General features: G+C 40.1%; 1 protein-coding gene across 3 annotated transcripts in view; it reads right to left on the reverse strand.

Moving 5' to 3' along the window:
- ANO10 (anoctamin 10) overlaps positions 1–27,036 on the reverse strand; it is a 176,530-nt gene that overhangs the window by 56,458 nt on the left and 93,036 nt on the right. For all 3 annotated transcript variants that reach the window (XM_072153531.1, XM_072153530.1, XM_072153532.1), the window contains exon 12: positions 18,297–18,416. In XM_072153531.1, the coding sequence (XP_072009632.1) occupies positions 18,297–18,416 (120 nt within the window). The remainder of the gene's footprint in view (positions 1–18,296; positions 18,417–27,036) is intronic.

Genomic DNA, 27,036 nt, shown 5'->3' on the forward strand with positions numbered 1-27,036 from the left:
TACTGCAAGGCTAAGTGACAGCAAACACGCTGACAGGAGCAAAATCTGCTCTGCACCTCTCCCTAACCAGCAGCTGTGCGGGTAAAATAGGGATTTGCAACCTGAAGCAATAAATCTTTATCTAGTAAATAAAAATAAATCTGTAAAAGCAGTGTCATCCATCAAACTGCATATCCCCGGCTACATCATACAGAATTATTATTACTCTTATACTTGTGTTAAATGAAATGATTGCATAGTCAGAGACCGTATAATGATAGACAGCCCTTATTTTCCATTTCCAGTGATATCCAACTGTTTGCAAATATTGATAGTACATGAAGGTTATGTGTACAGTCATGGCCAAAAGTTCTGAGAATGATACAAATGTTAATTTTTATAAAGTCTACTGCATCAGGTTTTATAATGGCAATTTGCATATACTCCAGAATGTTATAATCAGTGATCAGCTTAACAGCAATTAATTGCAAAGTCAATATTTGCCTAGTAAATCAGCCTTTTCCCCCAAAACACATTTCAACTTCATTGCAGGTCTGCCTTAAAAGGAGCAGCTAACATCGTTTCAGTGATTGCTCCAGTAACACCGGTGTGGGTGCTGATGAGGACAAGGCCGGAGATCAATCTGTCATGATTAAGTAAGAATCACACCACTGGACACTTTAAAAGGAGGCTGGTGCTTGGCATCATTGTTTCTCTTCAGTTAACCATGGTTATCTCTAAAAAACATGTGCAGTCATCATTGCACTGCACAAAACTGGTCTAACAGGGAAGAGTATCGCAGCTAGAAAGATTGCACCTCAATCACCAATCTATCGCATCATCAAGGAATTCAAGGATTCCATTGTTGCCAAAAAGGCTCCAGGGCTCTCAAGAAGGACCAGCAAGTGCTAGGACCATCTCTTAAAAGTGTTTTAGCTTCGGGATTGGGCTACCAGCAGTGAAGAGCTTGCTCAGGAATGGCAGCAGTCAGGTGTGAGTGATTCTGCAAGCACTGTGAGGCGGAGACTCTTGGAGCAAGGCCTGGTGTCAAGGAGGGCAGCAAGGAAGCCACTTCTCTCCAGAAAAAACATCAGGGACAGACTGACATTCTGCAAATTGTTTGGAATATCTGGAAAACAGCTTGTTCGGAGAAGACAAGGTGAGCGATACCACCAGTCTTGTCTCATGCCAACTGTAAAGCATCCTGCAACCATTCATGTGTGGGGTTACTTCTCAGCCAAGGGAATCAGCTCTCTCACAGTCTTGCCTAAAAACACATCCATGAATAAAGAATGGTACCAGAATGTCCTCGAAGAGCAACTTCTCCCAAGTCCAAGAGCAGTTTGGTGATCAACAATGCCTTTTCCAGCATGATGGAGCACCTTGCCATAAAGCAAATGTGATAACTAAATGGCTCGAGGAACAAAACATTTTGGGTCCATGGCCTGGAAACTCCCCAGATCTTAATCCCATTGAGAACTTGTGGTCAATCATCAAGAGACGGTGGACAAACAAAAACCAACAAATTGTGACAAAATTCAAGCATTGATTGTGCAAGAATGGACGGCTATCAGTCAGGATTTGGTCCAGAAGTTGATTGAGAGCTGCCAGGGAAAATTGCAGAGGTCCTGAAGAAGAAGGGTCAACACTGCAAATATTGACTTGCTGCATTAACTCATTCTAACTTTCAATAAAAGCTTTTGTTACTCATAATATGATTGTACTTGTATTTCTGTATGCGATAAAAACATCTGAAAAACACACATAAAAACCAGAGGCCAACAGATCACATGAAAATATAATATTTGTGTCATTCTCAAAACTTTTGGCCACGACTGTACGGTAGTTTTAAAGTGGTTCCATCTGTAGATCATTATCATTAAATGCAAATACAAGAAACATAGTTGATAAGGATGAATAAAAAAGATAAAAAACAAATAGGAACAGGCAAATTATCTTGTAGGTCCTTCCTGACTCCAGACGTGACAGTCCCTGTATCAAAATCCTTTCTGAAGAAATATAGTAACTAGTGAAATTATTTCTTTGATGCAAGATCCTTCTACAACTTGGACTTAATGAATCAAACATCACAAGATCTCGCAGGCCCAGATGAAACAAGAAAGCGGAAAAAGCCAGGGTCAGACATTTCGAGGCTGTACTCTTTTATGTTTTCCATTTTACCTTTGCTATGTAAGTATTTTTACCATATGAAAGACTGCATTTTATTGGACTGCACACTTCACCAACATCCTATAATTCATCAAATGTCTCTATCACCTTGAAAGCAGCATCCATTTCCACCACAGAAATGGGTGTAAAAGTAACTACTATCCTGCCACATAAAATAACAAGTCTAGAGCATGTCTTGCATCATATGCTGCTACACAATTATTCAAGTTAGAAATGCATTTCTAATTAGACACATGGATGTTACTATTCCATTAATTATTAGAGTATGTCCCTACACGGGCAGCACTTGTTTTAGCACACAGTGGGTTAGGCGGATATAGCGGGTCTAGTTAGACTCCACTGAGAAAATTAAAGCTAACCTCTGATTGGTTGTCATGGGCTAGAGCAGTTCTTCTCTGAGTCTTCTGATAAATCTCCCATCTGACATTCTTTTATTCTCTCTAACAGAGCACAGAACAGAGGGCCTAAAAAGTTGCATGACAGTGACTTCCGCCTTAAGAGCCACACAGCAGTGGATTGCATCTGAAAAGGTACACCTTGCTGCCTTGCACCTGAATAGTCACAAACAGCCAGAAAACCAGACATAATAGTGATATATCCCTCTCCCTCTAGTGATGTTGTCATGTTTTGTTACAGATACACTAAAAAAACAATTATCAGTCAAAAGCTCTCTACCACTATGGTTTGAAAAAAAAATGTCAGCTTTCCCGATATAGTAATCATTGGTAAATAATTGCCCCCATTAAATAACAAGCTGGGGGCCAAGGTAGACTAGGCTCTACAAGGTGGATAGGTGTGAGACCTAGTCAACGCTGTAAACTCCACCATATTCCTGAACAAGGCAAATAATCCTACTGAACAATCCTATTAGGGAAGGCATTGTCGAGAGGGGTGTCTACTATAATGTGGAATGTGTCAAAGTAACATCTATGTGAATTCCAGGACCCACATTTACCAATAGAACATTGCTCAAAGCTTTACACTGCCTCCGCAGATTTACTTTCTTCTTAGTAAGTGACCTACTTGTACACAGCTATCCACATGACTTAAAAAACAAACCAACATGATCCATCAGGACAGGTCACCTTCTTCCACTGCTTCAGGGTTATGTTCTGATGCTCACAAGCCCATTACACCTGTTCTTCAGCACTGGCACACCGGGAGCCGTATATACAAGAGGCTGCGATGCACTGTGTATTCAAACAACTACCAAATATTTAGCACTATACGCTATCCAGGCTTTTTCGTCTGACAGAGACTATAATCCTGCGGCTAGTTTAACAGTGGTTTGTTCCAAGGACAACAAGACTTGCCATTTTGGAAATGTTCAGATTCATGCACCCTTCCCCATCTTACCACCATAATGTTCCTGCTTCCTTAGCACTCACTTCTAGAACGGATTGTTCACTTATTCCCTAATTCCATTGTTAGGCAAAATAATAAGTGTCCTTTACTTCACCTGAATAATACCTCCTTTTCTTCATAGTTGATAATGTAGTGAAATAACTTCAAGGGACATCTTGTTACTAAGGACATCATGATCTGTACAGTCTACAACCATTCCCACCAAGCTATATTTATTGAACTACGCTGTATGTCACATTTTTACATGTTAAGCACTTTGCTTCATTAAATTCTAAATAAGGACAAGTGAGTGAGAATAGACTGAGAGGAGGATTGCATTCTGCATACTAAATGAGAGGAACTGTACTTTGCAGTAAGGTCAATATTAAAATATTTCCAAGGACAAATTGTTAAACATTATCCTTGGAAATGAGAGAACACTTGTAGATTACAATATACAGATTTCATGAAAATATGTTTGTAACATGAATTCTACATAAAACCATTTGAATCAAATCGTTCTCTACCTGGGGAGCCAGGCCAAGCATATTATAACCACTTATACTTATGTATTTCTTATTTTTACCTTTGTATATCTGGCACTTTATTATAGATATGTAAAAAAATTGATAAGACTTGATGATAACAGTTTCAGAGTAAATGAATATATAGCGTTGGCATTGGAATAATTTTATATGTGAAATATAGAATAATGCTTGATAGCTAAACTACACTTTCATTTTTAAGTCAAGTAATTTCGATAGAATTTTTTTGCATTTTACAAACATATTAACATTTCCCCTTCCAAAATCCCACCCCTACCACTTTTTAGAGTTTCACCTGCTTGTGTCACCAGATTTTACCCTATTAACCTCTTAACACTCTGCACAGTAAATATACGGGGCAGAGCTACTAACGCTGTTAGAGGGTTCAAGGTGCGAAACCTCGTCATACAGAGGAGTGGTTTGCTGCACATTGCATAGTATAATACTCGACATAGAATAATAAATAACATCACACAGAAGTAAAATTTTTTATGCAGAAAATAAGCCCTCACACAGCTATGTACACGGAAAAATGAAAAAGTTATACATTTTATGGGAGCAAAAAAAAAATTTATGAAAAAACACTGCGTCCTTAAGGGGTTAAACTGCCAGCCCCTTCAGGTAAGGTATGAAATGTTCTTTCTAGAATGGGAATTCTAAACAACAGCATTAAATATATTATTATAACAGATATATCCAAATAAAGATCTCAGTACCTTAATGGAACTCTATGGGTATACTCACCTTAGCTAAACACGTCTCCCCACCCTCCAAGTTGCTGGAGGCTGTCTATCAGTAAAGTCATATATGTGAATATACAGCATTTTTCTAATCTTTACCTTTCTGAAACCAGTAGTCCTAAAGATAGCAAAAGATCTGATAGACCGCAACAGGGTTCATTTGGCTTTGAGACTTCTTCTGTGACTATGTGATTTTAGTCATACTCGACGGAAGCCGCTATACTCCGAAGCCGGTGTGAACTTACAGTAGCCTTAGTGAAGCGCAACATCATTGTAGGTGCCAATACATTTAATACACAGAAAGCTATGTAGGAAATGAAAGGGAAAACATTTGTATAAACCTATTCAGGGGGAAAGGAAGGAGATGTGTTGCATAAGTTGAAGACACCTGATTGTAAAACTGAGTCGCTACATGTGTCTGATCCATGCAGTAATCACTGAGTAACCGCCTCCATTGCCATAAAACCCTGGGTATAGGTAGTATCATTCAGTGAGAGCAGTCTGGCAGTATCAGGGCGGAATATATGTTCTTCATAGAAGGAAACGGAGACGCCCAAGCTATACCCTTGCACAGAGCCCATGAACCTTTAGGGAGACTAGTCATCAACATGTACACTTTTTCTAATGTTTCTAAAGTAGTAAATTTCACAGGTTGTTATTTCCTTTTCTTCGGATGCCAATTTGTGAAAGTCAATGCCTGAGTACCTTGGGCTGTTCTGTTTGAATGACAACTTCACATGACAAGAAGTAGAGATACAAGATGAACTCTACTCCCTTAACTTTACAGATCAGGTCTGACAGCTGCTGAGTTATTTAGTTCCGGCCATACTCTTCGTCCATCAATTTCACTGAACTATTAATCGACATTCAAGATGTCCTGTCTGTACACGGGCAACACACGGAGCTCTTGGGTAGGAACAAAAAAATTTCATTACAAAAATAACACAACAGGGGACCTATTTTAAAACTCATCTGGGGGAATTGCTTGTATGCTTAAAGGACTTAAACGCCTGTGGCATTTTTAGCAAATTTTCATATTTCAGCTTTTTGGGGGGGTTAAAGTTACAATAACTGGGAAAAAAGTTTTAGTTTTTATATTTATAGTATACATCTTTTTCAGATTTAATATTAACCATTATATATTAATTCCCAAGAATATAATTGACATAAAATAGACTTTGGTGAAGTTTTTTATAGTGGGAATTTTTAAAGAGGGAATTGCTATTATCTTATTGGAAAATGTTGATGTTTATTTCTAAATATTTATTGATATTTTGTGTATGTTTTATTTTACTTTATATATTCCCCATGAAGTCATTAAAGACCCCTCTGTGGGGAACATCTCCACCTCTGATATTTTACTGTATGTTTAGGACTATAAGACACACTTTTCAACAGGAAAAAATCTTGCTAGAAAGTTCTTGCATCTTATAGTCCAAAGGTCAGGAAGATCCAGCAATACCAGACCCTCCTGATGGCTGTAATGGAGATTGGGTAAGGCGCTTCACACCGTCTCCCAGAGAGCAGAGCCTCCGCACTGCTCTCTCACTCTCCTAGCGTCCTGACTTTTAATAGGACCTGGAGTGATGTCAGAGGCATGTGACCCATCAGATGCTTACTAAATCACTCAAGGTCTACATGCTGCCAGGGATGGCGCAGAGAAGAATCAAAGTGCGGGGACAGGGTAAGAAGAAGAGGTGTGTGTGTGTTTCTGTGTATAGCAGTGCCCAGTCAGTGTTCCTGTGTGTATGCACATAGCAGTGCCCAGTGTGCACAGCAGTGGCCAGTATATTCCTGCAAGTGTGTGTATAGTAGTGCTGCGTGTGTGAATGAATGGTTATAGCAGAGCTGTGTGTGTAAATGTATGGATGTAGTAGGGATGCAGTGGGGATGTGTGTGCCCAGGAAGCATATTTTAATTGGGGTAAAATATATTATATATATACTTTTTGGATGACTAAATCTGTGGTGTGTCTAATAGTAAGGATTGTCTTATAGTCATATAAATACAGTAATATGTTTTTTCACTTTCAAGTTTTTCAAGCATCTGTAAGAGCCCCAGTTACATGAAGAAATTACCACAGAAACGATAATAAACCTTCTCCCTAGGGTCTCAAACTGTGTCTGATAGCTGGAGACCCAGTCCTGCTCCAGGTCTGTAAGGAAATACATTTTAGGATCCACTTCTTATTTAATTTTTGACTTTTTGCCCAAGAAATAAAAGATAGAGCAGTTGTCCACCGGTCATTAAAGGGGTATTCCCATCTGGGCATTTACATTTAATTTAATTCATTTGCCACATGTAAACATTTCTTCAATTGGATGTTATTAAAAAAAAATGTTCCTGTGTGAAGATAATTTCTAATAAATGTAGTCATGTTGTCCCTTAGAAACGAGATAGCTTCCTTGGATACGACCACCCTACATTTTGGCAGCTGTGGCCAGACAAGTGCTATTGAGCCCTGCCTGACCACCTGGCTTCAGCGTTCATTACCCCAGGACGGCTGTAGGATATGAAGTAACTCTCGACATTTCATATACAAACACCCCATGTGTCTTTGTGCAATCCCTCAAGCCGAGGTGGTCGTATCCATGGACACAGTTTTGTTTCTAAGGGACCATATGACTACATTTATGGGTAACTATCTTCACACGGGTAATTTTTTTTTACATAACATCTAATTAAAGAACTGTTTATATATGGCAGATTAATGAAACTGAATGTGAATGCCCAGATGAGAATACCTCTTTAAAGAGAACGTGCCAGCGTAAATTGATTTAATAAAGCACTCCCAGTATGTTGTCAAGCAGATAAACACCTTCCTGTTCACAATGTACAGAAGGCCATAAAGCCATCTACCGCTATGTCACTTCCATTCATTAAAAGTCTTCTTTGTATTTTATGTTGCATAATGCTGTGAAAGTGAAAAAATGAGAATGGGAACAAGAAGTATACAGCTGGTTGAAGATTTAGACAAGAACACAGAGCTACTTCAAATGTCTGTATCTCAGCATGATTTCTTCACATTTCTCAATATATTCTATGCCCTCTGCCTGAACCAGGCATCTAACTGCAACCAAATATAGACATACTGTAAAAGCCTTCCCAGCTATAACACACCATCAAACAAGTGGTACAGGAGCAAAAGCAGAAATTTACTGTTCATACATCAAAGGAAACACATGTACATTAAAAGATCAATATATAAGAGAGGTGCCTCTATTTGGGATAACAAACCCCAGTGTATCTCAAGCTCCCTACTCTCGGGCACATATTGTAGAAGACTTTGATGCCATCAGAATGTGCACCGATCAAACATAACAGTAAACCTGCTGACAGGTGATGTGGATATCATTGCTGCTCTTGTAACAATGGAACCTGTCAGGGGGTGAGATAAGCAACAGGAGGAAAGAGGTGGTTGAAGCACTGGAAGCAGAAAAAGTGGGCAAGCGTAAGGGTCCCAGTGCCTTTGTTGAGGGATAAACTGTGAGGTCTGCTGTAAAGGGCTAAAAATTACTAGAATTTATACATTTGACATAAATGGTTTAACTCGGCATTTACATACATGGCAGGTTATCCATAAGATAAATTATATGTGTTGTATATCTTTTACAGTAATTAATACACTTTTTATTCAAAAGGCAATTTTTTTTTTTTTTTAGAGTGTTGTGGTGGAACAGCGGGGACCTATGTAATGTAAGGTGGGTGGTTCTGTTATACTCGCTGATGGGTGTATTTAGAACGGTGAACCGAATGCACATTATATTATACGTATGTAAATTGTACATTTATATATTGTTTTTTACTATTATTTTCATCTCAAACATTTTCACTCCAGACATTCCGTGTTCAAGAGTTCTCCATTTCTATCCAGTGTTTTTTCTTGTAATCTTACAAACCCAATAATTTTTTTCAGGCGTTATTTGTGCCAGAAAATGCTTATCGCCACATTTATGAAGGTTTTTAAACCTGTTTTCAACACTTTTCCAACTAAGGGGGTTATGGTCAGGCGGAAAATAGCCAGAGCGCCAAATATTTTAAGACTTTGCGCTACATTCTGGCGCACATATTAGAACAACTCTATGAAGGTGGAAAATAGAACACAACAGTTTTAAACTGCACCAGTATTTAACATCACAGTAATAAATGGGGTGTAGCAAAAAACTAGTGTTGTCTGTCTTTGCACTGGTGGAGCCTGCGCCACATTGTTACATCTCCCTCAATATGTCCAACTTAAATTTCTTTGGCCCCTTTCATATATGACTGTATGGGGGCCCGTGATAAGGGCGCACAATTTGCAGCCATATCATGGCCCCCATAGACGTTTATAGCTCCAGGTCAAGGAGCTGTGACCACTCAGGGTGGCTTTCTATGGAAAAGGGACGCCCACCACTCCTCCTGTCGTGTGTATGAGGCCTATTTCTGTTCTCACTCGTACTCCTCTGTCAGGCATCCTCCTCCTACAGCTCCCATAGGGTGCAGGCACTGGCTCCTTCACCTTCTAAAAGGATCAGTGTGTACACAAGCATTGGTTTTCCCCACCTATCTGCACTCAACTGGGGGTATATATACAAGTCCAAATCCCTGTATTGAGATGAAAGGATTAAAACTGTAAAGGCCCAAAGGTAGGCCTTAGTGTTGACTTAAAGTGAAAGCAGTTGTATAGCACAGATATCTACGACCAGCTGCTTGCTATAGACATATTACCTACTACATTTATAGTATAGGAATATGTCCCATGAAGCGGATGTGCCAACAGAACCCCTTTGTCCAGGCAAAGGGTAGGGAAAAGAATTGAACCGCAGACCAGGTAGATAAAAAGAACAAGAGCCAGGATATTCAGTATAGTACAGCGTTTAATCCCCAGATGTATACTCATAAGCAGATATCTTCATAGACAGCTGTACAGAGGTCCTTACGTCTGAAGCTGCAAGAAATACGTAACATACAATCCTCTTGAGAAAATCAGGAAGACATGTGAATGTACTGAAATATCTAGTAGGTCACTTCTGAACAACATCAAGCATTCTTAAGTGATCAGTCATCGTAACCCTCTCCTCTTGCTTCACTGTTTTGTTATTCTAATATTTCATCTATTAAATTGCTCTTGTGTTCATCTTTTAAGATACAGTAGTTGTCAAACCAGGCAAGCAGATGAAATACGATGTACAACATGTATAAGTGATGTAGTGCATAAAAAATCTATAACACAGTCCTATACCAAAGACAATTTTCAGTGGCAAGTGCACAATCTGCCTCTCAAAATTGGCGCAAGTGAAACACAGCATATCTGTTACTCATTCATAGCATATTCATTACTGTTTTACCCTTACTCAAAGGTGTCTAAAAAATAAGGCGGGTTAGGATAACTCATACAGTGCACCCGGTTTATTACTTTGGCACAAAAGCCAGACAAAAGCGTAAAGAGTAAAATTGCCTAAAATCAACAAGTTGTCCCATAGCAAATACAGAAAAGAGGGCCCTAAAGTCGCTTTAAATACCACATGTAAATGGAGAACTGGGAAATTACTCGGGATGCTGTTCTATACTTCTATTTGCCTCTAAGACACTTCTGGAACAGCTATCTCCTGAAGCCTCATAGAAGTGAATAGAACAAAGGCTGGGCATGTACACCAATGCCACCTGGGCATCAATCAGGCACTTCTACCAAAAATTTCGGATGGATAAGAGGTTTGAAGCTTAGTTTTGAGCAGAACTGCTTTCAAATTTTGCCTTTATTGAACTTTACATTATTACAGTTTATATGTAGAATGCAACTCTTTCCATGAAATATTACACTTGCTTCCTGGTGTAAACCCATTCCCTGCTGTAACTGTGCCAAAGACATAGAAAGTATTCCAGGATACAGCATGCCAGCCTGCGAGTGCCCTTTTAAATCCGGTCTAGAATGTGTGGGGAGAATGTCTGTGCAATGGAAACAGCAATAAACACTCCAGCTAATGTGAATACTAGTCTTGTGTCTTGTTCTATGTGACAGCTCCATGGTTTTTAGGAAGGTAGATCTTATTCATCCATATTATATACAGAATCTATAGATTTGTATAGAAATGTATTATACTCTAAATGATTGTAAAGCATTAAAAGGCAAAACAAAAACAAACAAACTTAGTTTATACTTTGTTTTAATAGGTTTGTTTATAATTATAATCGATAACTGCATGAAGAAGCACTTCCCCACTTATTTCTAAGATATATTTTAAAGTTTCTTATATTCACCTGTTTAATATATGTATATGAAACGTTTATGACCTGACACGGTATTGGGGTATTGCCATACATTTTGGGATACACAAATTTATATTCAGGTCTTACCTCTGGAATTCACATGTTTGTAACCACAAAGATGTGGCCCCACATGAGAATCTCTTCCACTTCAATCTACAGGAGTTCTGAGAACATCCAACGCAGCCTTTGTGGCAATATTCAGTACTCCTATAGACATGAATGGGAAGAAACACACTTGGCTGGCAACCTACCATTCTCAGCAGCCATGGAAGGGGCAGGGGGGCTTAGGAAACTCTTATTCAAGATTGTAGGAACCGTACCTCCAGCACATATATGACATATACTAAGGATCTACTTTTATGTTTTATGCCACCCTTTCAACTGTAAAACTTATACAAACACAGTCATATGGTCCATGCCTCATTGGATAGCAAGTTCCGCTCATGCATTGAGTTGCAGGATGTGCTCCAAAATTTGTAGCTCGGATAGTCGGCTAATACACAGGGCTGTGGAGTAAGCCCTATGTATCTGCCCATTGAAATACATGGAGCTGTGGGTCCATGCAGCCTGAAGCAGAAAGAATGTTGCTTGCTTCTTATGTAATGATTTATTTGGGTCCAAAAAGAATTCCCACTAGTCTTTGTGAAATGTTGAATGCTAATAATGCAGAAATGGAATAAGGTGCTTAGTTCTTAAAACTTTCCAATTTCGATTTTATTTATGGATCCCTGATCATCAAAAAAACTTGCACTTAACATTTATCAACACAAACTTAAAGAATGCTAAAAACATTGTATATCCCCCCAAAAAATCTATCCCCTCTGGCAGGACCCGCTTTTCTTGTAGCTTCTTATTCCCTAGGTTTAAAAAAAAAAATGGTTTTATTTGTAAAAAAAAAAGCAATGCCATAAGAAGCTAAAAGAAAAGTGAATCCTTCCAGAGGGGGCACACACGAATATGTCAGTGTGCTTGGTTTAGAATCCTTCACCCTGGTGGTAGATGTCCTTTAAACTGCTCTGTCAGATCCTCATTACTGAAATTTTATAAATAATATTTCACAACATCCCTCAGGTTGCTGTTCATGATCAGTCACCCAGCAGTGCAGCACTGTATTCACCAGAAAATGAGCTTTGGCCAGCATCAGAACCTCATTCACACTTACTAGCTTGTTTGCCTTTGCATGTATTTCGTATGCATAAAGAGAACATATGATTCACTGGATTACAACAGAGATCTGCTGCTTTTCCCTCAATTGTATCTTCCTGGACCCATGCAACTGGGACCTTTCTGGAGTGGGCACCCACTACAATGTAAACAGGCCTGAATTGGGCAAATTTGTATGCTGTCTTAAACTTTGTTTTTCTGAACAATTTATAGTATCTGGTGGATTACCATATATACTCGAGTATAAGCCTAGTTTTTAAGCACACAAAAATGTGCTGAAAACCCAAACTTATACTTGAGTAAAAAAAAGGTTTTGCCAGGTTTTGGTGGTAAAATTAGGGGCCTCGGCTTATACTTGGGTCGGCTTATACTCAAGTATATACGGTACTTATTTTGGCTTACCTTTAAGTTACGTGAAGAGTAAAGATTAATAATGGAGACATAATGTCTCTTGCAATGAATGATAACAACTAAATATTTACAATGACCTTTCTTTCACATTGTTGACTTCAGTTTTAGGACAAAAACATGACAAGACCAAAGTCAGTCACATATTCTGAGCATAAAAGTTTATTTTTTGTTTGTTCCTTTTTTGTTTTAACCCCTTACCGACATGTGACGTACTGGGGAGGGGGAGGGGTTGGGGGGGTTTGTTCGCACAGTGAAATTTGTTAAATCCAAGCCCACAAGAAAAATGGTGCAAATGCATTTTTTCACCATTTTTACTGCACTTGGAATTTTTTTCACACTTGCCAGTACGTGGCATGGAATATTAAATACCATCATTATAAAGTGTAATTTGTTATGCAGAAAACAAGCCCTCAAACAGTTCTTTACAAGGAAAAATAAAAGGTTATAGATTTTTAAAAAGGCAGGGAGTAAAAAATGTAAATGCAAAAAAAAAAAAAAAAAATGGCCTTGGCGGGAAGGGGTTAAGATAGAATGAAAAGAAACATTGGACCTCAATCTGTTAATACTAATATTTTAGATGGGGAGGTAAAAAAAATCTAGCTGTAGATAGTATTCTGAGCGTTCATGATTGCTTCAATTTTTCAGCTTAGCTTATTTGCATATTTTGGGCAAATTGCTATAGCTGTGTAGACTAGTGTGGGGACTTTTTGCATTACAAATATGTAGCAGTAGTAAACTTTTTGTCAATTTAATGCACCATGCAGATGCATGTGGCCTGTTGGTCCATGTTTGTGGACTGTGTGTCATGGGGATGACAGCAATCAAGGCTACACGGTGCCAACATGTTCAGAAAAAAGTTTGATGCCCACCCACCACAATTTTACCTACTTTATCAATACCAACAATGTTAGAATAATGTATAAGTGTTTGGCTCTGATATGCTGTAGTAGAAAAATATGATAAGACAGGATATGGTCACCATGCAGCTCCCCGGGATCAGACACTTAAATTTGATTTATTGTGATCTGGTTTTACTCCCAGCGTCTACATGAGTCACATTGCAATTCCCAAGCGGGCAGCTTAACTACTTTTAATTTAATTTCCAGAAGCCAGGCCAGAAAATTGGGAAGTAAAAGACACCAACGCACCCATCAGACTGCGCAGGACGAAGGATTGTGTCACGCTTTACTGCTGCGCAAGATGGGACAAAGACAAACCACACTTTTAATAAAGAAGAGATTTGAGATTTGTAGAGACTCTGGGAGCTCCACAGCTATTCTTCATATTACAGATTCACTAGACTTGTAGAAGAAAGACATGGTGGTAGCACCAAGCACAGCCTAGCATCTGCTGATAATGAGATCATTTAACACCGTCTTACATAACTGGCCACAACACACACTTCTTCTAACAGCTCCTACCACACACTATGCTTACTGTTCTCCAAGGTGCAGTGTTAATGAGATGTTGTCTTCCCACGTTGTCCCTCTCAGTCAGCCAATGTACATAAATATGCAGGAAAGAACAAAGACAGGGACTGTCTATGTATAGCATCTACGAAACCAAGCCGCTCCCAATGTATCAGTGTACGCATTCCTACTTCTAGAAAGTGTTTGCTATGCCTGGGTGTACCCATGTGTGCTAACCTGCACCTTTGGCTATTTGTTTGGTGGATAGGATGGAACTTGAATAAAGCATAAGCCAAGGGGGACGCAGGGAATAATGCATGTAAACATCAAAGTGTATAGTTAAAAAGATAACATCACCAAGGTAAACACGTAGAAATGATGAATTATTAAGCGGTGCCATGTGAATAATTGAGCAAGAAACAGTGGTAGCCTGCTCAGTAGTATCAGTGTGGGCTTGGGTATCATACCCTAAGGCAGTGATGGCTAACCTATGGCACTGGTGCCAGAGGTGGCACTCAGAGCCCTTTCTGTGGGCACTCAGGCCATCACCAGAGATGACTCCAGGTATCTTCCTGCAGTCCCAGACAGCCCAGGACTTGCTGTGCACAGAGCTATATTAAAGTGACAGCTGTACCTGGGACTATTTTCTGCTTTATTGGTGTCCCCAGGGGCTGGTATCAATGAAAACTGTGACAGAAAAGGGAGTATAAATAAAAATTTAATTTCTGTGATGGCACTTTGCGATAAATAAGCGGGTCTTTGTTGTAGTTTGGGCACTCGGTCTCTAAAAGGTTTGCCATCACTGCCCTAAGGCAGTGATTTTTTTAACCTTTTTTGAGCCGCGGCACACTTTTTATACTTAGAAAATCCTGGGGCACACCACCAACCAAAATAGCACAAAATGACACTAAAACAGTCATAAAAGTTCTCCCTTTACTAATAAAAAACCCCTAGCGGCCTCCCTTTACTAATAAAAACCTCTAGCGGCCTCCCTTTACTAATTAAAAGACCCTTGCGGCCTCCCTTTACTAATAAAAACCTCTAGCGGCCTCCCTTTACTAATTAAAAGACCCTTGCGGCCTCCCTTTACTAATAAAAACCTCTAGCGGCCTCCCTTTACTAATTAAAAGACCCTAGCGGCCTCCCTTTACTAATTAAAAGACCCTAGCGGCCTCCCTTTACTAATTAAAAGACCCTAGCGGCCTCCCTTTACTAATTAAGAGCCCCTAGCGGCCTCCCTTTACTAATTAAGAGCCCCTAGCGGCCTCCCTTTACTAATTAAGAGCCCCTAGCGGCCTCCCTTTACTAATTAAGAGCCCCTAGCGGCCTCCCTTTACTAATTAAGAGCCCCTAGCGGCCTCCCTTTACTAATTAAGAGCCCCTAGCGGCCTCCCTTTACTAATTAAGAGCCCCTAGCGGCCTCCCTTTACTAATTAAGAGCCCCTAGCGGCCTCCCTTTACTAATTAAGAGCCCCTAGCGGCCTCCCTTTACTAATTAAAAGACCCTAGCGGCCTCCCTTTACTAATTAAGAGACCCTAGCGGCCTCCCTTTACTAATTAAGAGATCCTAGCGGCCTCCCTTTACTAATTAAGAGCCCCTAGCGGCCTCCCTTTACTAATTAAGAGCCCCTAGCGGCCTCCCTTTACTAATTAAGAGCCCCTAGCGGCCTCCCTTTACTAATTAAGAGCCCCTAGCGGCCTCCCTTTACTAATTAAAAGACCCTAGCGGCCTCCGTTTACTAATTAAGAGCCCCTAGCGGCCTCCCTTTACTAATTAAAAGACCCTAGCAGCCTCCCTTTAATAATTAAAAGACCCTAGCGGCCTCCCTTTACTAATTAAGAGCCCCTAGTGACCTCCCTTTACTAATTAAGAGCCCCTAGTGGCCTCCCTTTACTAATTAAGAGCCCCTAGCGGCCTTCCTTTACTAATTAAAAGACCCTAGCGGCCTCCCTTTACTAATTAAAAGACCCTAGCGGCCTCCCTTTACTAATTAAAAGGCCCTAGCGGCCCCCCTTTACTAATTAAAAGGCCCTAGCGGCCCCCCTTTACTGATTAAAAGGCCCTAGAGGCCCCCCTTTACTAATTAAAAGACCCTAGAGGCCCCCCTTTACTAATTAAAAGACCCTAGAGGCCCCCCTTTACTAATTAAAAGGCCCTAGCGGCCCCCCTTTACTAATTAAAAGGCCCTAGCGGCCCCCCTTTACTAATTAAAAGGCCCTAGAGGCCCCCCTTTACTAATTAAAAGGCCCTAGAGGCCCCCCTTTACTAATTAAAAGGCCCTAGAGGCCCCCCTTTACTAATTAAAAGGCCCTAGAGGCCCCCCTTTACTAATTAAAAGGCCCTAGAGGCCCCCCTTTACTAATTAAAAGGCCCTAGAGGCCCCCCTTTACTAATTTAAAGGCCCTAGAGGCCCCCTTTACTAATTAAAAGGCCCTAGAGGCCCCCTTTACTAATTAAAAGGCCCTAGAGGCCCCCCTTTACTAATTAAAAGGCCCTAGAGGCCCCCTTTACTAATTAAAAGGCCCTAGAGGCCCCCTTTACTAATTAAAAGGCCCTAGAGGCCCCCCTTTACTAATTAAAAGGCCCTAGAGGCCCCCCTTAACTAATAAAAAAAAGACCCTAGCTGCCTTCCCTATACAAATAATAACCTTATATACTTACCCTTGATGTCTTCTTCCGCGTACCTTCACTCCTAATGGCGATCCGCCCACCTTCTGTAGCTCCTGCACCGCGCGCCTCTGGTCACGTGACTGACGCGCCCTGACGTCAGGTCGCGTCAGTCACGTGACATGGGCCGCGCAGTGCAGGAGCTACAGAAGATGGGCGGATCGCCAACCCGGGGCTTGTAGGTAAGTATGGGGCAGAAACACGGGGGCGCGGCGGCAGCACTACACCGGGGCACCATAGTTCGGGGAACTTTCCCCGCGGCACACTCAACCATGTGTTCAACACAGGTTGAAAATCACTGCCCTAAGGTCATAGGCTCATGTGGAGAATCTAAAAGTCCATGTCATTTTAATGGAGTCTGTCAACCATTTTGAGGCTTCAAAATACTGACAGCTATACTCTGGGTACATTCACATTTAATTTTTTGGATAAGTTCTTTGTAACACTGGATGGAAAAAAATATTACAATTGGTTTTAACCCCTATAAAACACCTAAAGGGTTAAAAAGCTTCTTAAAAGTGCTTTTTCATACGTTGAGCGGTGTAGTTCCCATAATGGGGTAATTTACGAGTGTTGCTATTATTTAGGCCTCTCACTGTCAATTAAAAGTTGAGTAAGTCCATCTAAATGCGGGTTTTGGTGATTTTCCCAAAAATTTGAAAAAATGGCACCTAAATTCTGAGCCTTATAACATTCTAGAAAAATATGTGGAATCTTAAAAAAACAACATAAAGCAGACATTTGGAAATGTAAGTTTTTGCCAAATTTAGTTTTTTTTTTTTTATAACTAAACACAAAAGATATCATCCAAATTTTTAAACTAATTTCAAGTACAAAGTGTCACGAGCAAACAATCTCTAAATCCTCTGGCTATATTATAGCGTTCCAAAGCTATAAGTACTTATAGCGACACAGGGCAGATTTGAAAAATGGGGTCGCGTCCTCAAGGCCAAAATAGGTCTAGAAGGGGTTAAATTCATCTTCATCTGTCAAGTGCCCATTGGGCCTATCCCATTGGTGAAGTGTACCATGTTCTTCTCAGTAAGTGCTTCCTAGCTCTTCCCCTTTAGCTTTTTATAGGCAGCTTTAGTGCAGAATGGAAATATTTGTTCACCTGATGACTGCGTCTTACATGTTAGAACCAAAAATCATTGTTTGTTGGCATACGTAGCCCTGAGATAACTGGCCAGAGACTGCTCACATTGTGGAACTGAATGCAAGAAGGGAATTCACAGTACAATTGATCAGTGTAAAGTCCAACGCAAACAAGCACCAAACGAAAAGTCATATCAGCTTTTCCTGCCCCATGAACTAGTGTCCTTGGGATAGAGCCTTCATTTACTATATTCTCAAGCTGGAGACGGCAGCATCTGGCGCCTCGTGTGAATCTTGCTGGATTGAACCGGATTTCTAAACTTATTTTATCAGTATATAGGGACTCAAAGTCTAGGCTGTGAGATGCTAAATAAACATAAGATGCAGGCTCCGGAGGAAACTAAAGGAAATTACTAGTCTCTACTACTCTAGCAAAGCACTTCCAAGACTGTAGCAGTCACTTCTTGCCTGGTTTATGTTCAAGATAAGGAAAATGTTCACTTACCTGTTTTTGTTTGAGGGCTTCCATAGACTCAAATTCCAGTCTGGCTAATTTTATCCGGATGTCATATGGTTTATTGGGAATCACAAATGCCAAGATAAACTTCAGAGCTAGTAGAGCGTGCTGTCAAATGGAAATGAAAAAAGAATAATGTTAGCCGAAAGATAGAAGACAAACAAAGAGAGGCTATCATCCTAAAGAGATTTCTAAAGCTACACGACTTGTGTTACCGCTCGCTGCTATGAATAGCCTCGCTCCTATTCTCCTTGTTTTCTGGCACCATGGTATAACTTCATGAGCTTTGCCAAACTCGTTTCTTTGTCATTAAAAATCCATCCCATTAATAAATCAAATCTACTTTACATGGTTTTGTCTCATTTATCTGCTCCTCTATGAATATCTCCATTCAGAAAAATGTTTGGGGATATCTCTGGCGAACAACATAACCATCACACGTAAGAATATTGTGGGTTCTGGAACAAAGCATGACCACTACAGTCATGCAGATATGCCTATTAGTTACAGTGTTTCCTACATGATGTCATAAATTTCAGCTATCTCACAGCCATTGACATTTGTTGTGCCCGGTGACGGGTATGGTGAGCTCATTGCACCGTGACCACAAAATGTAGAGTGGTTCCTATTCGTGCCCGGATTTGCAGGGCTGCAAGCTCAATTTCCACCCAGCCGAAATTAGCCACATACTTCACTATTTTCTGCACAAAGTAGGTGTGCATGTAGCCTAAAAGAGACATTGTTTTGCTAGTGATCATATAAAACCAAGTTTACATATAAGGCTAATTGAAAATTTAGAACAATGCAGACTTACTGGGGCAGATTTACTTACCCGGTCCATTCGCGATCCAGCGGCGCGTTCCCTGCGCTGGATTGGGGTCCGGCCGGGATTTATTAAGGCAGTTCCTCCGACGTCCACCAGGTGGCGCTGCTGCGCTGAAGTTCCCTGGAATGCACTGGAATACACCGAGCCGGGCTGAGTGAAGGTAGGTGCAAGCTCCGCAACACATTTTTTGTTTTAAATGCGGCGTCTTTTCCGAATCCGTCGGGTTTTCGTTCGGCCACGCCCCCGATTTCCGTCGCGTGCATGCCAGCGCCGATGCGCCACAATCCTATCGCGTGCACCAAAATCCCAGGGCAATTCAGGGGAAATCGGCGCAAATCGGAAATATTCGGGTAACACGTCGGGAAAACGCGAATCAGGCCCTTAGTAAATGACCCCCACTGTATCCAAAAAGCAGTGCATTGCCATAAGCAATTACATATTTGCCATTGGAGTAAACATAAACTGCTAACTCCAAGGGAAACCAGTACAAAACTGAATGCAGAAAAAGAATAATTTATGTATGGCATGGCTTCACTGTCCTATAAGGCATCAAGTCTGACTTACACCCCCAAAAATTGTGCAAATGATCCTGGGGGGCTCTGTAGATGTTAATGTAACCTGGAGCCCCCTAGGCTCATTTGCGTTGTTAGTAAAGCCTGTTTTAAAAAAAAAACAGGGCATAAGAAGCTAACAGAAGAGCAGATCCTGCCAGAGGGGCAAACACAAGCATGTAAGTATGCTTGGTTTAAAATGATCATAGTAGTCGTTTTCCTTTAAGGCTACTACTTCTTGCATTATATTAACATTTGTTAGTACTTGAGACTTGCATCATAGTGTGATTTTTGGCCCTCTGTTTGGGCAGTCCTTTTTCATGTCTGGCATTCATATAAGGCACTGTGTATTTTTTTACTTGTTTTTAATCAAATTTGATTATGGTTTTTACATTATACTTCATGTCTTTTTTTGTGAAGGATTTTCCTCTGGTGGTGATTTTCCCGGTTTCTGATATACAGGACCATATAGTATAGCTGAGCATGAAGTGGTAATATAAACCAGGAGTGAAATAGTTATATGACGTGTATAGTTTGTGTTGTGTGAGCAGCCTCCCTGCAGTGTAGAAAGTGTCAGCAGAGCAAAAGATAGGGACAGCTTGAAGTGCAGAGAAAGGAAGAGAAACATTTGTAGAATCACAGACTAGAGTGGAGGGACTGATGGTGGGAGGGAACAGGGTAGATCACTTTTCTGTTTAGGGGATTTCTGCATCCACAGATGTGCACAGACACAAGGCTCTCCTGCTAGCTACACACATAGAACATCAAATAACCCTTCCTCCCTCCAGAGTGAACAGGGAGCAGCTGCCCCTTGCCTCTGTGAAACTGTAACTGTATCTTTTGTGTAAACAAGCTATGGTCTTACAGGGATAATCAGCACAGACAGAGGAGACAACTACTGCAGGAATAGGCTAAATTGAATAGGATAGCAAAGAAACTGCCGGACATAGGTAATAAAGATAATAGAAAAAGCTTTTCTACAGAGCTATTTATTTGTAAAAAAAAAAAATTTTAATTGCACTTTAAGTTGGTTACAATACACTATTTGAGTACAACCAAAATGTAATTTCCACTGTTAACAAAGGTTTTGATGAATTTTCTGGTTAGAATTGCAATTTCATAGCGAGCATGTGTTCCTATGAATGGTCTATTAAATATAGTCTGGAAACCCATGGCCACCTGTGACCTCAGATAATATCATGCTGTAACAATACAGATATGGGAGAGGAGGCCTTGCCATGGAAGACAATACAGACACACAGTGTAAGTGTTCATTTCCACTTTTGTCAGAACACTTTGCTGATTATAGATACCACTTAATACCAGAGAATTAGCCCAGCTGAAGAACATTAATGGCAGGGGACAAACACCTCCTATAGAGCTAAGTGCTGGTTCTTCTTAAATCTTGAAGATTTTTTAAAATATTTTTTCTGAGAAGAAAAAGGCTTCTACAAAGAAAAAACACATTGCTTTTTAAGTTTTAAAAAATCTGTCTTGAAAGTGTGTTACCGAATATAAATACAGTAAGTATATAAAATGTGGTATAAATGTGGTATTCAATAAAAAGTGGAATAAACTCTGTTTAGTGAAGAACTTCCGTAGCCTCCTTCTAAAACTTTATATTAAGAATACAATTCTTGAGGCTTTAAATGTTTCAGCTGTTTCCATGTAAAAACATGTTTCCTTGGTTGTTTGTTCATGAGAAGTCCGTGCTACTACCATACTACTACTATATTGTATATAAATGCACCACACAGTATTACTACTTATTCTATACAGATGGACAAAGCACAATATGACTTCTCTTATTCAGCATGTATAGACAAGGCACTGTACTATTACTTCTAAAATATATATATGGGCACAAAATGTAACAAGCCTACCACGTTTACTTTGTATTGACAATGCACGGCGGTCCCCTACTTAAAAACACTTGACTTACAGACGACTCCAGTTACAAACGGACCTCTGGATGTTGGTAATTTACTGTACTTTAGCCCCAGGCTACAATAAACAGCTGTAACAGTTATCAAAGGTGTCTACAATTAAGATTTATTGTTAATCCTGGTTCTTATGACAATCCAACATTTTTAAAATCCCATAGTCATACAGACCCAAAAAATTTCGCCTGGAGCTACAAAATATTAAATAAAATGGGAATGGTTTGTGATATCAACTACTTGTTTGAGACAAATTAGTATTTGGGAGGGAGAAACTTTTCAAATTGTGCGTCTACTATGGCGGCAATTTTGAAGTTGGCCATTTTGGATCCAACTTTATTTTTTTTGCAATGGGAAGAGGGTCATGTAACTCATGAAACTTATTGAGAATTTCATAAGAAAAACAATGGTGAATGGTGATTGAACACATTTTATAAGTGGCGGTAAATAACTCATGCAATAATAAAGTTACATTAAAACCAACGTACTGCCCATTGTGTTGGATTGTCAATGCAACCCTCTTCTACCACTCTTGACACACTGATAGCAGCACCACAGAAGAAATGCTAGCACAGGATGCCAGTATCCATTGTTTCTGATCTCATATTTTCACAGCAAACACAATGGGCTTCAGATGACCCCAAAGATAAAAGTCTAAGGGGGTCAGTTTAGGAAACCCTGGTGGCCATTCAATTGGTCCAGGACAACCAATCCACTTTCCAGGGAACTAAGAATGCTGGGAGCTTTGAGGTCATGTGAAGTCAATAGTCTATGCTTTGAAGATACGAGATGTGCAACACCTGAAACAACAGATACTGGAAGCCTGCGAAAGTTGATATCATCAACCTTTCCCATTTTATTTAGGTGTATCCATATAAATGGCCCACTCTGTATATGGAAAAAACACAGTATAACTATATATGTTTTATGTGTATGGACATAGAATAGCACTAATACTCAGTATGAGTACTCTTATTCAGTATAGACACAGCACTGTACTATTACTCCGATATGATAAGGGCACCAATTGTATTGTGTATATTGGGTTCTATTTGTAAGGACACAGTACAGTACTATCACTCCTATCCTATATATATATATGGACACGACACAGTAAAACTACACGTGTTTTATGTGTATGGACACAGAATAGTATTAATACTTCTATTCTGTAAGCATGGGCAGAGCATGAGTACTTTTATTCTGTATGCATGTCTCAGCATAGTACTGTGACTCCTATCCTGCATCTATGGGCACTGAGCAGTGCTGTTATTCTTAGGCCGTCGGGGGGATGTATGTAAGGCCCCATGCTTATGGCCATACCACTGCCCCCATAGACGGCAATGGCCGCATGGAACTATACGGTGCAACAGATATGCGGCACCGTACCGCTCCATACACAGGGAAAAGTTAGGACATGTCCTATCTTTCCCCGTGTTACAGCGCTGTGCGGGGCGGTCACACATTGCATGTAGCCTTACCCTGTATTTATGGACATAGTACTACTACTCTTCTACTGTATGCAGTAAATAGTTTTCTTTCAGAAATGGAGGGGGGGCACCACGGAGATACTCAGTGTGTTAAATGGCCCTGCTAACAGTAAAGAATCTACATCTATAATGATGAACAGATGTACCACTGCCACATTGTCATGGTTACAGATGTTGTAAAAAGATTATTAGGTCTCACCACAAGGAATAGTTTTCATCATTCTGAGCACCAATATTTTTATCAATGCTACTTTGAGATTTTCTGACACATCATTTAGGAAAAGGCACCCCAGACTGTACTATGTAGAGCACAACATCCATCAATAACACTGTATCCGTACTGTTAAATACCTTTTCCTGTGTGACAGTATTCAGGTTTACATCTGCCATCAGGGACCTGAATGGCAGTCCTTGACATTCTCCATCTATTTTGCTAGGTTGCTGTATTAAATCTAAGAAAAGAACAAGTCAAATCCTAATCACATTGTGAAAGAAATACAGCAGTGCTGTACTGCTGTGTCTACCACTGTCACAAAATCTTTCAGTTCTGACAATCTAAGCCTTTAATGGTGAACTAAACTGCAGTAAAATGGTAAAAATAATGTCCCTAAAATGAATGTGATTTCTACTTCACACAGCAGTTTCCACTGCCGGAGGCAAAACTTGTCATCGCTGTGACATGCCACCAAGGCAGAAAGCATGGCTCTGCACTTCTAAGGTCAACATTTGATTAACAAGCAGAAGAAACCTACATCTTAAAAAAAATCACATAAATGGAGACCTTCTGGCGCACAGGCGGAGACTGCAAGAGGCAGCGCTGGCTTCCAAATAGAACTAAAGGAAATCTTCTTTGAGGGTATTATCATCAAAATGCATGTTTTTCTTGTATTGCAGCCCTGTAGGGCAACTGAATGCTGCAGAAAATGTAATGTACGGTATAATGTCCACAAAAGAAAGTTTAATACCACACAAGATATAGAATAACCCTACGTATGGCATTCTATGAAGAGGGGCAAGTCAGCAGACTACTGGTAACAACCTAAATAGTATTGTATTGTATTGTAAAAGAAAGTATTGTATTGTTTCATATTATTTCCCGGGACTAGAGGTAAAGTCATTTAGCACATAAGCAGATTTTATTTTATTTTATTTTTTTTAAAGCCCCTTTTCAGTCACTGATACTTCTATATAGTTCCATTCTCTTCTTACTAATGAAAGGGGTTTTTCCAGAAATCTTGAAAAACCCAACAGGGGCTAAGGGCAGGGGTAAGCATAAAAAGAAAGTGCACTAACCCAGCCCGACCTCTAATTCTAGCATTTTGCTGGTCCTTTGATCCATGGCACTACCAACTGGTCTGGAAATAGGTGTCGCACCACCCACTGTAGTTAATCAGAGGCCTCAGCGGGTCACGGGGACATAAAATAAGTGAGTTCAGAGGGATCCAGAGATTTTTGGAACACAGAAACAGTGAGCCAGAGCAGGGCAAGAGTAGATCATTATTTTTTGCTTACCTCTGCCCTGGATCCCATGGGGTTATCCAGACTTCACACTTTTCATTGGCTGAGGCACAGCACTGTATAAGGGATTATTTATACAATAAAATGTGACAGTATAAATATGTTTTAAATACACAAATACTTTTTGAAATATTCTGCAGAATATTACAAAAACAACAGTAAACAAACGGAGAGAGGATAAAACAGCGCTGGGAATATGAAACAAAGGAATCTTAGTGCTGTACTGTTCATATATACAGAACAGAAACTAGAAATTACACGAGCCGCATAATGAGACTCATTAGTTACAGTATCATTGGATATGAAAAATTACAACTGACATCCAGTGAAAACGAAATGACATCCATATGCAGAATGCTCCATCCTCGGTGTTCTTCTTTATTCGCTTCAGTGAACACAAATATATATATATATATATACATATATATGATTTACAGGCAAAAGCAAGCAAAGTGTGCCTTTAGAAACTTTAGAGTGGTTAGCTGGAACTATAATATTGATATCCCATTTTTAGGATAGGTGATCGGTGAGGGTCTGACTACTGACTCTCCAGGAACCACGATTCCTTCCCCTGTTCCCATGTAGTACCAAGCACAGCCACGATAAAATGTACGCTGCTGTGGCTGATTAACAATGCACAGCTCACTGGAGCAATTTATCTGATTGGGTGGGTGCTGGATGTCACATGACAGTCTATTAAATTGTTATTGATGGGGCTTCAATTATTTGTAAATAAGTGGTAGACTCATCAAAACCATGTGTGGCTGAGATGAGAATAGTCCTGCCTTCTCTACAACAGAGTAGTTTGAGTTATGGTAATAGCTGAACACAATTCTTCTATTTTTTTTCTGTGAATGGGAGTCATGAAAATGGGGTAGCAAAAATAATTATGCTTTACTATTACCGTAACCACTACCATGAACTGTATAAAAAGGGAATCGCCCTTAAATGATGTTGTGTAATGAATATAGCCTTGTGTTTCCAATCCCCCCCCCCCCTTGTTGAGCCGCTTAGACCTCTTGATGTATCTAGCAGGCGGTGCGGTCACCGGGCAAAACTACGCCAGGTCCGCCAGGTTTCTCAGAAGAATGTAGGCATCTTGCCCATCTTCTCCACCGGCTGCTGTGGCCCTCTACGCCCACATGGCGTGGAGGTGGCATGTTCCTAGTTTTAATCACAAATTCTTGCAGTGAAGAATTTCCCCTCATGACTTAGTACCGCTCAAAGCTGTTTTTAAAAAGGGATTTATAAGCAGTTTTGACCCCCTAAAAACAGCTAACAATATTTTATAAAGGGCAGAGACCTTGAAGAAGATCTACCATCTAAATCAAACATGATCAACAAGGGACACTTCTAATTCCAGGCACCATGACTGTGGTAGAACAGAATGGCTGAATTTGATTTTGAAGGGGAAACCTGCTCCACAGATCTCCTACACCTGTTAAATTAACAAAAATACACGTAAAACCACCTCAAAGCTGATTGCAATGTAGTTTTAACTGCAACCTGTGACTGCACCCTGAAATGTGCTATGTGTAATATACTCCATGGTTTCTGCTGTGAAGGGAGAGAGACGTCCCAATTAATGGAATATTTTAAAGAATTACCATAACCCTATTGTAAAGGGGGGGGGGGTATAACCCTTGCGACCCTGAGAGGAAGGGACCAAGTTTGGCCTGTCCTCAGTACTACCATGTAACTGATGGTAAACCTCTTTGCAATGTATAGTTGGAAGCACTATTTGCACCATGCTCATCTCTCTCTGACAGTCCAAAGGAGAATAATAGAGCACAAAAGACCATCGCAAGAGAAGATCAGGAGAGTTTCCTATGATTGAACCTCTTATCTACCAGAAACGTACCCTATATCCACAGTGGAGAGGAACCTTTAAGATATTAAACATATGAAAGGGCTATGATAATCTTCGCTAAGTGCAGCTCACAAATAGATTTTGTTGTCTTTGTAGAAAGAAAAATATTAAGATTCAGATAAAAAAATGTATAACTAAGATTCATAAATTCTACAGTAACCAGCAATTATAGTTCAGTGTGAGGAAACGCTTCCAATTTAGTTATTTTAGGAAAAGTGTCCTGTTACCGGGGAACATGACTATCTGCTCTAGCAATGATACATTATACCACACAAGATATAGAATAACCCTACGTATGGCATTCTATGAAGAGGGGCAAGTCAGCAGACTACTGGTAACAACCTAAATAATGATCCAGAGCATGTTGTATAAATGGTGTCAATAGTATAAACGTGGTCAATATCAGTCACCTTTACAGGGTGTGCAATGACCCAGGTCATCAGATTCTTAAAGTTTGCCCATGAATGAAAATTCTCAAACTTCAATCCCCTAGTGATGTTTACATGACAAAGATCATTTTGATCCCTTTACTT

The sequence above is a fragment of the Engystomops pustulosus genome, chromosome 5, assembly GCF_040894005.1.
Source record: "Engystomops pustulosus chromosome 5, aEngPut4.maternal, whole genome shotgun sequence".
In the NCBI taxonomy this organism is placed as follows: Eukaryota; Metazoa; Chordata; class Amphibia; order Anura; family Leptodactylidae; genus Engystomops; species Engystomops pustulosus.